The 15,517-nt window shown below is 40.7% G+C and overlaps 1 protein-coding gene across 4 annotated transcripts in view; it reads left to right on the top strand.

The window, feature by feature from the left end:
* The first annotated feature begins 2,177 nt into the window (after positions 1-2,177).
* Positions 2,178-15,517, top strand: part of GSAP (gamma-secretase activating protein) — an 82,037-nt gene continuing 68,697 nt past the window's right edge. For 3 of the 4 annotated variants that reach the window (XR_013967621.1, XM_080817961.1, XM_080817960.1), the window contains exons 1-3: positions 2,178-2,387; positions 13,222-13,298; positions 14,436-14,492. Coding sequence is in view for 3 of the 4 variants with exons in the window: in XM_080817961.1 (XP_080674087.1) it covers positions 2,279-2,387; positions 13,222-13,298; positions 14,436-14,492 (243 nt within the window). In the remaining variant the exon portion in view is untranslated. The remainder of the gene's footprint in view (positions 2,388-13,221; positions 13,299-14,435; positions 14,493-15,517) is intronic. The other variant, XM_080817962.1, reaches the window with a different exon arrangement.

Here is a 15,517-nt window from a genome sequence, read left to right as displayed (position 1 = left end):
GTGATTTGATGAACATTGTGAAATGATCTCCACAATCAAGTTAACACCTCCATGTTTTGGATGGAGCTTTTTGAATAAAGAAGCTATGACTGTCTCCAGTCCTGTCTTCTCTAGAATTCAAGGATAATCCACCAGCACTCTTCTTCTATCATCCTTCACAAATTTTAAGCCAGTAAGTCCCCATTCACCAGTCTTTTCCTTAGCGAATGATCTCCAAAGCTCAGCCATTCACATACTGCCTTCATGGTTTGGGCCTCATCTTTCTGCTATCTTGATCATTATGTTCTCTATGTTCCTTTTTACTTAACTTTGAAGAGAATTTTTATATAATCATGGCTTCATGAGAATGAATTTTTATATAATCACGGCTTCATGAGGATGATACATATGAGGATTGTATCAGTCTTGCTTGGCAAAAATAGAGGTTAACTGTGGGGGGGAAAAAAGACCCAGAAACTTACTGATTTTTAAAATAGGCAAGTAAAAACTTCATGAATAAGGCAACAAGCCTCATTTGATGTGAAACATTTGTTGTAGTAACTCCCCATGACTTCCTCCTTTTTGTGCACCAGCAATATTAGTAGCCTCATGAAACATGTCTGCTAAATCTTCATGCACGTTACAGGTGGGAGGATTTTCCTCGGTAAAGGGTGGTGAGTAATGGAGTTCCACCTGAAATCATCCACTATCTCAATTGGAGAAACATGTCTCTAAGGCAAGTTTCTTCTACCTTTCAAACCCTAGCAGCCTAAGAAACACGTGATGCTCTGGCTAAAATGTTCGTTTCTGGGCCTTGCCCAGGTCTAGACTGGAGCCTAGGAGTCTGCATTGACAAACAACTTCCCAGATGATTGCAATGCAGGCAGCTTTTCAGATCCTAACTTTGAGAAACATGTGAAAAGGCTTTCTTTAGTCTATTACTGTATTGACTCATTCTTCAATAACTTGAGCACTTTTCAGGTGCCCTTGGTAGGAGGCAAAGGGACAAAGGGATATGCCAAGACTCAGATTTAATATTCGTGTCTCCAGACAGTATATGACTGTCAGATGAAACATACTTGCAGTATCTTTCTAGGAGTTCAGGGTTGGAAAGTTTGCCGTGAGCGGAAGCTGTGGGAAGGCTTTGTGAATTCAGATTGGAAGGACCTGGTCTTTTTTTTTTTTTTTTTTAAGGAGGGTGGAATCAGAGGGTTTCTGGAAGTTAGCTCAGTCTGGAACTGAAGTTCTAGGTGCAAAGGGGGTAAAGGTCAGTTAAAGTGTAGGCACTTTATCTTAGGGCAGTCAGCTGGTCTTCGGCATAGGGACAGGAAGATAGCTTTGTCTTGTGGGGGAGTAATAACCTGGCGTTGATGTTCACGATGGATTGAATCTGGCACAACAATCATTAAACTTACTGAGGGTACGTGCATGGGAATGGAAAGAAAGCTGAGCGGCGAAATGAAGAAAACACTGGATTTATCTGTAGGGGTGGGGATGAGAAGTGCCCAATGTGGAAGAATGAGAACACTTTTAAAAGACTAGACACAGCAGGAATCCTAAACAATTCAGCTTCGTTAAAGTCAGTTCCTAAAATCCTAAACAATTTCCTTCGTAAAAAGGGAACCTCTTGAACAGGCAGAGGACCTGCTTTTGCCAAGATTGTTAACCCTTTCCAATGTCTCCCTATCTCTCAAAATAGAACCGTCTTCATATGCTTGCTCCCTGCTGCTACCTAAATACTGCTAATTAAATATCATCTCCCTGAAGCTGGGTCCAATAGCCCAAGATGCTGCAGGCTTCTGCCCCTGCGATAAACTAGAACCTTCTCAGATGAACTAGCTAAAATACCTCTGTTTTGTCAAGTGGTTTCCAACTTTACTGCACAGAGGAAGCACCCGAAGATTTAAAAAAGAAGAAAAGTAAGCCTTGCGCCCACATCTAACGTGCAGCATAGCTTAGAAACCATTGGTTTAGCGACATCTCCACGGCCCCTTAACAGCAAATCCTTCCACTGCCCTCCGCCGGAAGGACGCACGTGGAAGGTTCGGGTCCTAAGTTCTGCGCCACAGCCGTCTTCCCCCCTCCCCAGCCCGGCGTGCCCAGCTCGCAGCAGGCCTGCAGGAGGCGGCGCTCCGGGCTCCCCCGGGCCGGGCCGCAGCAGAACCGAAAGCGGCCGGCGCGGGGAGGCGGGGGAGAGGAAGGAGGGGCGGGCGCCGGGGGAGCAGGGCGAGGTGGCGCGCGGAGGGCCGGGAATGCCCGGGGCGCGGGGCCCGAGCCGCCCGGTGGCCGCGTGCGGGCGATGGCTCTCCGTCTGGTCTCCGACTTCGATCTCCGGAAGGACGTGCTCCCGTGGCTGCGGTCGCAGCGGGCGGCATTGGCGGCCGCCGGGGCCCGAAGCGGCGGCCCAGGTGCTGGAGGCGCGCGTCCGGTCGGGGTGGGGGCAGGTGGGAGCCGGCGAGGGGGTGGAGTCTGAGTCGTTCTCAGCTCGGGGGCTCCCAGGCCGGGCCGAGGTCGGGGGCATCGACCGGAGGGGGGGACGCCCGCGGCCCATGCCAACCTGCGAAGGTTGGCTCGGAAGGGGTGAGCTTCTCTGTTTGGAGTCCGGGCTTTGCCTCCCTCACCCTGGCCACTGGGTGAAGGTCAGGGGCAGCCCGGGGCATGGTCGTGGCTGTACTGCGCTGCTTCTTCTAGCGAGTCCTCCAGCTTCTGGCTCACTTGTTGCCCAGCCAGTCACCTTTAACAGAAAGGCTGGGGACACTAGTGGTACCTCAGCATCATCTCATCAGGGCAGGGCGCGGAGGAGCAGCTGCCAAGACCGCCTTCCTCTGGCCCAAGGCTGCAAAGAGTAGGACAGGGTTTTCTCTATGCTTCATTCACATCTCAGCTGCTGGGGAAGGTTCACCACCCCTGTAGGGGCTCTGCCAAGACTGGGCGCTCCTGAAAGTTGCTGCATTAGGAGAAAAGATGAGTGATGGCCACGAAGAAAACCACCATAAAAATACCTAACAGTTGCGCAATCTGTCTTCACATTTGTGAGATGTTTCTGTGTGAACAGTGTCCATGATTTAGGGGACACGCCATTTCAGATGTGAGTGCGAGAGGGCAGGGGTCTGCCTGCTGTTTTCCAAAGAGGCACCAAGCCCATCGCCACTAACCCAGAGCATAACACCACCTGAGCCAGCTAGCAAAGAGGGGTGTGAGACAGCCATGGTCAGGTTTGCTGTCCAGCTTCTCAGGATCAATGAGAATACTTCCTTCACAGTTGAGGCTTTGCTTTTCATGGGTCTCAAAAATCCTTTGTTTTGGTTTTGGTGAGGGAGGCAAAAGTGACCTTTGAGCCTTTCCAGCACTGATCAATCAAAACTTTAAAGAAGGGGAACTCTGATTTCTCACATTTTTTTTTTCTTTTTAAGAAGTTTGCTGTAAATAATGATTCACCCTCAAGGTTTAAATTTAGCTTCGACGCTGTCATACCCTGGATCCCGCCTTGTACAGAGGAGCTATCCACTTCAGTGTGTTTTTCCTTAAACACTGTAGACTGCTGGAGGGTGTTTTTAGAAGGCTTATCCGCATATCTGCAGTTTCTTCTCCCTTAACTGTGGTGAGAGTTTTCTCTCCCTAGTTTATACCTTCACACTATCCTGTGGCTTTAGCCGAATTATGTGTAGGGTATCTTGTCTTGGCCCGTTGGTTATTAGTTCCAAATAAGGAGTCACATTTGTGTAGCTCAAGGCTTGAGTTTGCTGAGGTGTGATTATTAGTAAAATTTTGCTTTTTTTTGGAAAAAAATCAAAGTCTCCTGAAAAGGTCTTGAAGGTTTAACTTTTTAAAATACAATAGGCAACTCCACGCCTCCTTTCCACCATAGAGTAGTCCTTTCCCTGAGTTTCCACACCGTAGAGCTAAATGGCAGGTGTCTGCAAATGAAAAGCTGGGTGAAGTATGAAATGCCACAGTCTTATGTTTTGGCAATGTGTGTTGTGATTGAAAAAGCTGTGTGTGAACCAGCTAGCCTTTAGCTTCCTGTGCCTTTTTGTGAAGAGACATAAACTTATGTATTGACATTCCACTAAACCACAGGTGAACTTAGGTCCTCAAAAGGTAAACCTACTAGAAATACCAGCTTTTTCTAATACTGGTAGTATTTTGCCCTTGTAGAACTCCTTGGCAAGATCATTAGCTCTGTTATGCTAAAAGAATTGTTAACTCCCGATGATCACCAGTGGGAGGTAGCCCAAAAAAACCCAGTTAATTCCTCTTCTCTAATTTGGAGCACTGGCAGGGGAATCTGGGACTCTATTTTAATTTCTAGCATGGCTATTACTCCACACATTTGGCAAATTATTTTCCTTTCAAAGTCTCAGCTTTTCAAATGTAAATTATAAGTAATTATACCATTGTAATGTCTCTTCTCTGCACACATGCTATCTTGATTTGAAGCCTTAATATTTTTGCATCAGCAAATACAATGGAGATTTCTTATTAGTGCAAAGTAATACTCACTAAGTATGACATACTCCTGGCAAAATGACCAGGGAGTGAGGCTAAGTTAGCCATGGATATTTAGTGCCTGTGGGATAGTATTTTAGTCAACTAGGGCTTAAAGAGTAAGGAGACCAGATTTGGTTACTATATAATGTTCCTGGTTCTGGATTGAACTTTTGGAAAATAATCTCTCTTGAAATAAGTGGAAAAAGTATTTCTTTTAAAGACTGAAACGATTATACCAAAGAATATTTTAACACACGTACCCTATAAAAAACAAAAAACAAAACCACACACTCACTTTAGAAAATGGAACAATATCAGGGGCACCTGGGTGGCTCAGTCGGTTGAGTGTCTGGCTCTTGATTTCAGCTCAAATCATGATCTCAGGGTCCTGATACCAAGCCTCACGTTGGGCTTCATACTCAGCGCAGAGTCTCATTGAGCTCTTTCCCTCTGCCCCTCTCTCCACTTGTGCACACATACTCTCTCACTCTCAAATAAATCTATATACATAAAAAAAAAAAAACGATTATCAAGACTTTTGAAGGCCCTTGTATTTCTGGATCTGATCCTACTTCTCTATCCCTCCTCTCCTAGTGGTAACAACCATTTGCATTTTTATCTTCTTTGTAGTTTTAACCTGTATGTATAGCTCCCTATGCAAAATACCATTTCATTTTGCTTGTTTGTGAACTTTAAATGGAAGAACACTATATGCATTCTTTTTTGCTTTTTTTCTTTTCAATATCCACATTGACTGCTATAGGTCATTGACCATCACTGATGTATCATATTCCAAAGTGTGGATATACATCACACATGATGGTGGACATGCTTAGATCTTCTTTTCTTTTTTCTTTTTGTTTCTTTTTTTTTTCCCTAAGATTTTATTTATTTATTTGACAGAGAGAGATTGAGACAGTGAGAGAGGGACCACAAGCAGGGGAAGTGGGAGGGGGAGAAGCAGGCTTCCCGCGGAGCAGGGAGCCGGATATGGGGCTCGATCCCAGGACACTGGGATCATGACTTGAGCGGAAGGCAGACGCTTAACAACTGAGCCACCCAGGCACCCCTAGATCGTCCTTTCAAGGAAGAGCTTGTCTCAAGTGCTGTGAGGGAGATAAGCTTCAGATGTCGGCCCCTTCAGGAATTGCCATCTACGGAGGACTTTCTCATCCAGTGTCAGGACATTTTGCGTGTGGCCCACTTTTAATTAGGGACTGAGGTGGGGTATCAAGGCCTGGCCATTTTGACTCAACACAGGACAATTTTGACAATCCATTTGACGGTCCTCCCCTGGGGGATTCCAGTGTTACCTGACATTGCTGCAGCTCAACTTCTCCCCCTTCGTGGTCCTTCCTCCTTCCCGTTTCTCCTCCAAGTGTTAATCCCACTCCCCTGAACCTTCCCTGGTAAATATCCTGGATACTCACCAGTCTCAGGGTGCTTCCTAACTTTGCTTATCTTTTTCTGGTGGTGACATCTGGGGAGTTTCTGGGGGTTGCTATTACAGTTGGTGGTTTTTCTCACCTTTTTTTTTTTTTTTTTTTAAGATTTTATTTATTTATTCGTCAGAGAGAGGGAGCACAAGCAGGCAGAGTGGCAGGCAGAGTGGCAGGCAGAGAGAGAAGCAGGCTCCCCACTGAGCAAGGAGCCCAATTCCAGACTTGACCCCAGGGTCCTGGGATCATGACCCGAGCCGAAGGCAGCAGCCTAACCAACTGAACCACCCAGGTGTCCCAGTTTTGCTCACTTTCTTATGCCTGTCTCTTGGGGCACACATGCACAAGTTTCTCCAGGATGGTTGTCTGACTGGAGTTGCTGAGTCACAGGCTGTGCACATCTTCACTTTTCCTGAGTACTACCAAATTGTTTTCCAAGGCATTCTTACTTACTAACAATCCCGTTCTTGGTATAGAAAAGTTTTTGCATTCTGTATCCTCACAAGCTCTTGATATTTCCAGATTTTTAATTTTTTGTTGGACTGCAGAGTCTAAATGTTATTTCATTGTGGTCTGAGGTTTAGCATCTTTCTATATTTATCGACCTTTTAAGTTTCCCCTTTTACGAGATGTCTGTTCATCCTGTCCATTTTTCTATTGTGGTTTTTTTTTCATATTGACTTTTAAGGTTTCTTTGTTCTGGATTCTAATCCTTTGTTCATTGTATGTGTTGCAAATATTTCCTCTCACCTGTTTTTTTTTCCAGTTTGTAGTGGGGTGCCTTTGATAAAGGAGGGTGTTTAATTTTAATGTAGTCTAATTTATGAGTCTTTTCCTTTTTGGTTTGTGCTTTTTTGGATATTTTAAAGAAATCCTCTCCTATTTAAGAGTTATGAAGACCTTTTTAAATTAACTTCTAAAAGTTTTGGTCTTTGCATTTTGTTTTTTAATCCATCTGGTATTTGTTTCTGTATGTGATACGAGGTAGGAATCAGATGGGGCCACAAGAGCCTTCAAGAATCTTCACAGTGTTCCGTTTTTAAGCGTGGTGGTGGGTAAATTGTTTTGCTTCATTGTTATGTATAAGCGTACATGTGTTAAAATATCCTTTTGTAAATTCTATCTGTTTTCTATATTAATAGCTCTTGTATCAGTAACCAAATAGCCCTACTTCTTCTCATTGACAGCAAAGCCACTTCCGTCACATATCAAGTTTCCACATATGTGTGGGTCCCCTTTCCTGGGTTCTTAATTTTGTTCCTTTTGTCAACTTAAGATGAAGACATTTTAATAACTGTCTTTACGATAAGTCTTAAAACTGATGGAGTAAGCCTCCTCACCTTAGCAGTCCCCAGGACTATCTCACTATCCAATGCTCTTTCATCCTCAGATACGTATTTGGATTCTGCCTATCAGATTTCACCAAAAATTCTGTTGGAATTTTGAGTTGCGTTGAATCTATACATCAGCTTTGGGAGAATTGACATCTTTACAATATTAAATCTTACAACTGTGAACCAAGTATAATTTACTTTTAGCTAGATCCTCTTTATGACTCTTTTTTTTCTCTTTATGACTCTTACTAAGACTTAGAATTTTCTTCATGAAAGTCCTGAACACTTTTTGCTAGACTTATCTTTAGATTGTTGTGATATTATGTTGCCTCTATAAATGGTATACTTAAAAAATTACATGTTCTAGCTGTTACTGCTATATAGCAGTACAATGGATTTTATGTATTAATTTTTTAGCCAGTGCTTAATTCTCTACTGCCATGTATCACTTTCAAGAAACTAAGAAAAAGTCTGCAGTATGCAAATTTTCTAAGATTTAAATGTCATATGTGTTTAAGACCAGAAAGAATGTAGGTTTTCTTGCCTGTATTTTCTTGTCTGCTCTGATTACTCTTGGACCTGTAATACACCAGATTGATTCATCTTTCAGATACTGTAATCATTCGTCTTTACCAGAGAAGTGATATATTTTACCGGGTGACTGATTTAAGAGTAATATTTTCTTATTGCCTCCTGTATACCCCACCCCACCACCCCGCAGACAGGTTTTGGGGGCCAGAGTTCTGGTTTCGACAGATTGTCTTTATAGTTAATATTCTCTACTTTTCTTTCCCCTACCTTCCTAGCTTCCCTTTCTAATTCTCATACCTTTTTGTTGCTTAACTAATCACCCCATCCTTGCTTTTTTTCATTTTATTCAGAATATGGGTATAAATCACATAATGATGTTTGTAAGTTTAGGAATTATAATATCTGGTCATGTTGAGCCAAGGATTTATGTGAATTATTTGCAGAATAGACTTGTCATAAGTAGAATCATATTTTAGCACCTCCTGATCTATATAATAGGAATCAATTCAAATTTTTATATCAGGCTCTGAGATGCCTCCCCCCGCCTCTTCCTAGCATGGTCACTCGAAGACAAGAAACACTTTTATCTGATTTTTGTCTCAAAGACGTTGGGAACAAAATTTACACATTTGGCTAACATCTTCCTATAAAGTGAAAGCACTTGTGTTTAACAAAGAGCTTGAAATGGACAAGAGTATCTGACCAACCAGCTTTAATTTTTTTTTCAACCAGCTTTAATTTGACATGAACTATGACTTGCCAGCACCTTTAGTATTGAGGTACTCTCCTTTTCTCTAATAGGTTTACTTATGCAAGTATCTACATTTTTTCTTCATGAGCTCTGAGGACACTGAACTGTAAAATTAAACCATATTTCCTCATTTGAATTGCTAAACTTCCTCCTCTGGACTTTCCAGCAATGAACTACTAGGAGAAGAGTCAGAATGAATAAGCAAAGAGGTTATTGAATACTCCTTTCAAAAGGGTGTGTCTAAACCATGAGCAACTCATCCGGGGAGGAAGGGCTGATGGGTTAATAGTGGTGTGAGACACTCGTCTCTGGATTTCCAACATTGCCAAATTCGTCTAATTCAAATGTTCTTGAGATGAGAACCAGTACTTCATTACAGGATTATTTTAAGACTACAGTTATTACTACCTAACAGATCCATGCTGGTATTATTTTTATTATTTATTTCAACTTTGTCTGTCATGGTTACATTATAACCTGGTCCTAGTTATGCTGTCTAATGGATATTGTTTTAACAGATTGTACGAATATGTAGTTCAGTGGTTCTCAACCCTGGCTACACATTACAATTACATGGAGAATTAAAAAAAAAAAAAAAAAAAAGAAGACACTCACACACCCTAGAGACTGGGCTCCCCACCCAGCCTAGTAAAATCAGGATATTTGGGGTAGGTCTTGGACATCTGTGTACTTTTAAAAGCTCCCCGAATCATTCTATCCCAAAGCCAGAGTTGAGAACCACTGGTTAATGGAACAAGCATATATCATTTGTTGTAAACTGTACTTCGGGATTTTTTTTCTCTTGTTTAGTGTTTTGAAAATAGATGTGCTTTTGCAAGTAAATTGACTTTTCTTAGCAAGATTTCTTGTAAAGGAGTTTCTTATCTTAGCTGAAACCTTTTAAGTGTACTTTTGAGAGGTCTCTCCCAGCATCCTTATAATCTTGAAAGAAAAAAATAACCCTCAAAATATTGACACGTTGCATTCCAGAAGTTTTGAGTCATGTGCAAGATGAAAAGTAACTCCCTGAAATTCTCTTTGGATGTCTACAAAATCTACCTTAGAGGGTTTTTCAGTAATTATCCCTTGTCCCATTGTAAGCATGATACAGAAAGCTTAGTTCATTCTGCTCACGTTTTTTTCTAGGCTTGAGATTAGTTTGTGCCACTTTCTCGATATGATATTGACCAAGTATCTGAACCTCACTGGAACTCCATTGTTCTCCTAGTACAGTGGGCCTATAATTCCTAACACGGTATGGGTGAGATAGAAAGAAGCCTGTAAGTTGTTAAGTGCTATTTAGCAATAAGCTATTGAATCATACTGTTCTCCTAAGAGACTAGGTGATTATCCTTATATTTTCATTAGTGGAAAGTGTGTCTGACAGCTCAGTAAACATTGAAAAGTGTATATGTGTATTAAAGTATGTTAAAGTATATTAAAAAAGTGTATTTTGTTAAAAAAAAAAACAAAAACCACCAAAACCAGCGCTTCCCTACTCCCTTTGCCCCACCCCTGGAAGACCCAGGCATCTTCTTCCTGGGAGGAGTGGGGAAGATGTCGGGATGGTTCTTTAATTTTTTGTAAAATCTGCTCTTTGTCTTTTCAAATGTTTCCCACCCCCAACTCCAGTGCAAGGGTCTAGGTCACCAATTATCCTTGTTTTTTATCCTGTTTTTTTCTTTTTTTCTTTTTTTGGGAGGGAGGGGCAGCAGAAGAGGGAAATAGAACATCTTAAGCAGGTTCCATGCAACATGGAGCCTAATGCAGGGCTCGATCTTACCACCCTGAGATCATGACCTGAGCTGAAATCAGGAGTCATTTGCTCAGCTGACTGAGCCACCCAGGCATCCGCTGTTCTGTTCTTTTTTATTCAGGAATACAAACTGAAATTTGCCCTGAGTTGTAGAATACTTTGCATATGTTTTGTCTGAATATTGAAACTTGTCATAATCAATATAATATTTTTTTTAAAAGATTTTATTTATTTATTTAACAAAAAGAGAGACAGTGAGAGAGGGAACACAAGCAGGGGGTGTGGGAAAGGGAGAAGTTGGCTTCTCGCTGTACAGGGAGCCCATTGAGGGGCTCCATCCCAGGACCCTGGGATCATGAACTGAGCCAAAGGCAGACACATGACTGCGCCACCCGGGCCCTCCCAACATAATATTTTAACATTCGTGTGTAGGGAGAATGACTCAAGTTTAAGCAATTTGATTCTGAGGAAACTGGGGAAACGTATTTCTGTCTAATTGGTGATAATTACCAAAGCTGTATCTACTAATGTTTAAATCCTTGAATTATAGAATTGAGAGGAATATACTAAAATTTTAGCTGAAACATGATGGTCAATTAACTTTCAAGTTAAATGTTTTGTGTAAAGAATCTTTCTATCTTTGAGTTAAAGTATGGCTTTCATATAGAAAAGTACACAAATCATAAACGCACAGCTCGGTTGATTTTCACAAAGTGAAACACACCCATGTAACTAGCACTCAGAGCGGGAAAGAGAACATTAATAGAACCGCAAAGTTCCCCTTCATGTTCCTTTCCAGCAATCATTCATCTAGCATCATAGATTCATTTCGCCTGGTTTTGAAACTTGTGCATAAATTAAATCATATAGTTTATACCTTTCTTAGGAGGGGGAACTAACTGGGCTTTTTTTGCTATTATTTATATTGTATGTTACAGCGAGTTATTTATTATGATTGTTGTACAATAGTCCATTGTTTGGATATCCCACAATTTATTCATTCTTTTTACTTGATGAATATTTTGGATTTCCAGTTTGGGCTACTATGAATCATAGTGCTGCAGAAATTACATGTGTCATTTGCTGAAATATGTGTATATCTCCACTGCATATATGTTCAGCTTCAGTAGCTACGAGTTTTCCAATTTACATTCCTGTTAACAGTGTATGAGAGTTTCAGTTCCTTCACATTTCTTGGCATCACATAATATGAAAACGTAGCAAGTCAAGGATTTGTATTGTAATCTTTGGGGTGACTAATGAAAGACTAGAAAAGAATATATAACTGATAATAAGTAGGAGAATGAAATAGTAGATTTTTGATTCATCCAGAAGAAGACAAGGAAAGACTAAAACAATTGAGTCACATAAAAAATAAATTGTAATGTGATTGATCCAAACCCCAAATATCAGTGATTAAATGTAAGTGGACTACCTACCTACCCTAAAGGATATTGCTTGTAAGACTACATATCTTAGGTATAAGGACACAGGAAGAGTAATAATAAAAGGATAGGAAAAAATTACGTAAATGCTAACCAGAAGAAAGCTGATGTTGCTATACTGATATCAGACAAAGTAAACATAAAATCAAAAATAATTATTAAAGGACCTTTTATAGTAAATAAAAGGGTTAACTCGTCCAGCTCCTAGTTAAAAAGCATGTGTGATTTTTCTAATGTGCAACCCTAAGCACCTGCAAAAGCTTTACGTGGCAGGCCTCCTTGAGGGGGGACGCTGCTGTCCCCAAACCAGACTTGGTGTCTAGCCAGTGCACTGCAGTTCCTGAAGGGAGTTATAGTTAAGACTCAGGCCCCCCTGGCTGGAAATCTTCATATCCAGAGCTGTGTCCTCAGCCCAGGAACCCTCCTTCAGAGGCCTCTTATCAGGAGCCATCAGTAGAGACCCTCCTCAGGTACCTCTGTTGATACTACCTCCGTAGGAGAAGGAGGGGAACCTTGAAGATAACTTTTTCTCCACTGTCACTCAGTACTTTTCCACTCTTAGCTCTATCTCCCTCTCCCTGCCCCAAGCCACAGAGGCCACAACACTGTAGGAGTCTTTTGTGGAGGGCATTTGTTCAGCAGTGAGAGATTCCCCACCTCTCCACCCGATCTACCTGACCCCCAACTAGCATGTCGTTCCATGGGGAGAAGTGAACTGGGAAGTTGGTGCCTTCTCTGATGTGGACTCTTGCTTATACTATCACAGCCGAGTGATAACAGGCTTGACTGTTACTTGCTTTTTCACCTTGTTGCTTTAATCGACTGCTGGGACACCAGGCAGTTCTCCTGAGTTCCTGATAGGTCAATCCACCAGGAAGCAATAACAGTTCTCAATTCTTATGCCTCTAACAACATAGCTTCAAAATACATATGGCAAAAACTAATAGATACTTTATTGAAGTGTAAGATATACACAGCAAAGTATGTAGGTTAAGAGTGTACAGCTCAGTTATTGCCAAATAAATGTATCAGTATACAACACATGCAGCATTAGCAGCTCCTTGGAAGGCCTCCGTACACATACCTTTCAATCACGAGTCCTCTCCTCTTCCCTAAAGGTCACAACTATTCTGACCTCTTACACAATAGATTTGTTTGCCTATTTAAAAACTCTGTATAATGGAATCATCAGTATGTGTTCTTTTTCACTTGGCCTTTACTTGTTAGATATGTTTTTTAAACAGTCCCTGTTGGGGGCCCTGAGTGGCTCAGTCAGTTAAGCATCTGACTTTTGATTTTGGCTGAGGTCATGACATCAGGTTCATGAGGTTGAGCCCTGGGTTGGGCTCGGTGCTGGCTGTGGCGCCTGCTTGAGATTCTCTCTTTCCCTCACCCTCTGCTCCTCTTCCCTGCTCATGTGTGTGCTCGCTCTCTTAAAAAAAAAAAAAAATTCCCTGTTAAATATTAACTGGCTGTTATTCTCTTATCATTTTAGGTGTTTTGGAAAATAATTATGAGAGCTTACGTATACTAAATGTTGAAAGAAATGGAAATATTATTTATACCTACAAGGTATGTCTATATTCTCTTTTTTTTTAATTGTGGTAAGATATATGTAATGTAGAATTTACTGTTTTAACCATTTATGTTCTTTTTTTAAATAGAATTTTATGCTATATCTTACTGAGGGGTAATGAATAAGATTGTTGGCATTTGATCTTTAATGCGACTTTTTTATTTTGTGAAATTAAATAAGGTGATTGGAATTCAGTCTTCATGGAATTTTTTTTTTTTTAAATAAAAATTGTGCACAATGTCTGACACTCAGACTCGGTGCTCAGATTTTTTTGAGTAAATGGACAGTTCCATTTTGCAGGAGAAAAAATACCAATTGAAAGACATTTAAACCTAATTAATATGTAAGATTTTATCTTTGAGAAAATATTAAATAGGATTACTCAACATCATCTGTTTAGACATAAGAATGCTCAGACTTTTGAGGCATTATTGCTTAAAGTGTTTTCAATATTAAGTGTTCTAAGGAATAAAAATTTAACTTTACCAGTAACTTTACTGTTGTAGGGAAACATGAAAGAATAATTTCAGTAGCCAGCTTGCTTTGCACAGATGTACTACTGTATTTATTTATTTACTGATTTATTTGCTCAAATGTTATTTTAAGTTGGGGCATCTGGCTGGCTCAGCCAGTGGAGCGTGAGACTCTTGATCTTGGGGTTGTGAGTTTGAGCCCCATGTTGGGTGTAGAGATTACTTCCATAAATAAAATCTTTTTAAAAAATTAGTTTAAACTGTATTCTACAAGTGTGCTGCATTTAAAGAATGGTGTGATTCAAAAAGTTTTATTTATAGGAATATCGTGGACTTGTTTTAGCCACTCCCAATCTCTATCCTATATATTGCCTTGAAGAAATACATGGAAGTACAAAACCATTAGCTCCTTTGCCATACTCTACTACCTCCTAGACGGTGTCCCCCGGATTCACAGAGCTGTATGCTCTGAATCCATTTCACTCTTTGGGCTCATATTACTAGCTGAAAAATGTTTAGTCCCTTTCTGACATGCTAACTTTAGAGTGCTTATTGCTAATCTTGATTGAATTATTGCAGGTTTAAGAGTAACATCCTAACTTCCTTCCTAACTTCCATATAACAATGATATGTAATAAATATCTGGTTAATTTTTTAAAGGATGATAAGGGAAATGTCTTCTTTGGATTATATGACTGCCGAACCAGACAAAATGAGGTAAAAAAACACCGTAAATCATAGATTATTCGTTAATTATTGCTTTTAGAGTTTTTTCTTCTTTCTGCCTCCTTTTCCTTTTACAGATTCTCATTTCATTTTCAAAAATTTAGTTTTTATTTCTTTGCCTTCCTTCTCTCTTTTACCATCTCTCGGTGCCATTATCTTTAAAAATAAATAAGTAAATGAAGTACAAGGACTTCTGGACAGAAACGTCATCAGAAGCTTCTTAGTCCTTGGAGATTTAAGCAAAATTGGCTCAAATCAGTTATCCAGTGTTCTGTAGGAATGTAGGAAGTCCAATAACTTCCTGAGATTTGCATGCTCCCAGAAGTTTAGGGGCTCATAATGACCTCTGGCTCTGAGTTCTGTTTCTCCTTAAATTTCACTTCTCTTTCTTCTCAAAGATCTAGGTATAGAACCCAGCTTCCTTTCCTTAATTTTTCCCCACACCACACACATAGAACATTGGTTGATGAGACAGGTCTTATCTAATTCTTGGTGCAAATGTGAGGGATTCATTTTGTGCCTATGTACGAACAACTTACAGTAAGGGACTAACAAGTCTGTAAACATATACTGGCACAGAAGGTTCTCCAAAACATACTGTTATGTGAAAACAAAACAAAACAAGTTGCCAGAATAATACATTTCATTTATGTTTTTAAAAACTTGTGAGAAAACATAAATATATATTAAAAAGATCTGGAAGGTTACAGAGTCAATTACAAACATGTTTCCTTTTGGAAGGGAGTTCATGTGGAGTGAGCATAGCAAAGAGCTTTGATTTTTTTATTTGGTGGTATTTGCATGTTTTAAACACTGAGACTATGTTTGTTATTTTATAATTAAAAGAGTAAAACAGGGGCGCCTGGGTGGCTCAGTGGTTTAAGCCGCTGCCTTCGGCTCGGGTCATGATCTCGGGGTCCTGGGATCGAGTCCCACATCGGGCTCTCTGCTCGGCAGGAGCCTGCTTCCCTCTCTCACTCTCTCTGCCTGCCTCTCTGCCTACTTGTGATCTCTCT

Source organism: Martes martes, assembly GCF_963455335.1.
Source record: "Martes martes genome assembly, chromosome: 11".
Lineage (NCBI taxonomy): Eukaryota > Metazoa > Chordata > Mammalia > Carnivora > Mustelidae > Martes > Martes martes.
This window is presented reverse-complemented; position numbering and strand designations above follow the sequence as displayed.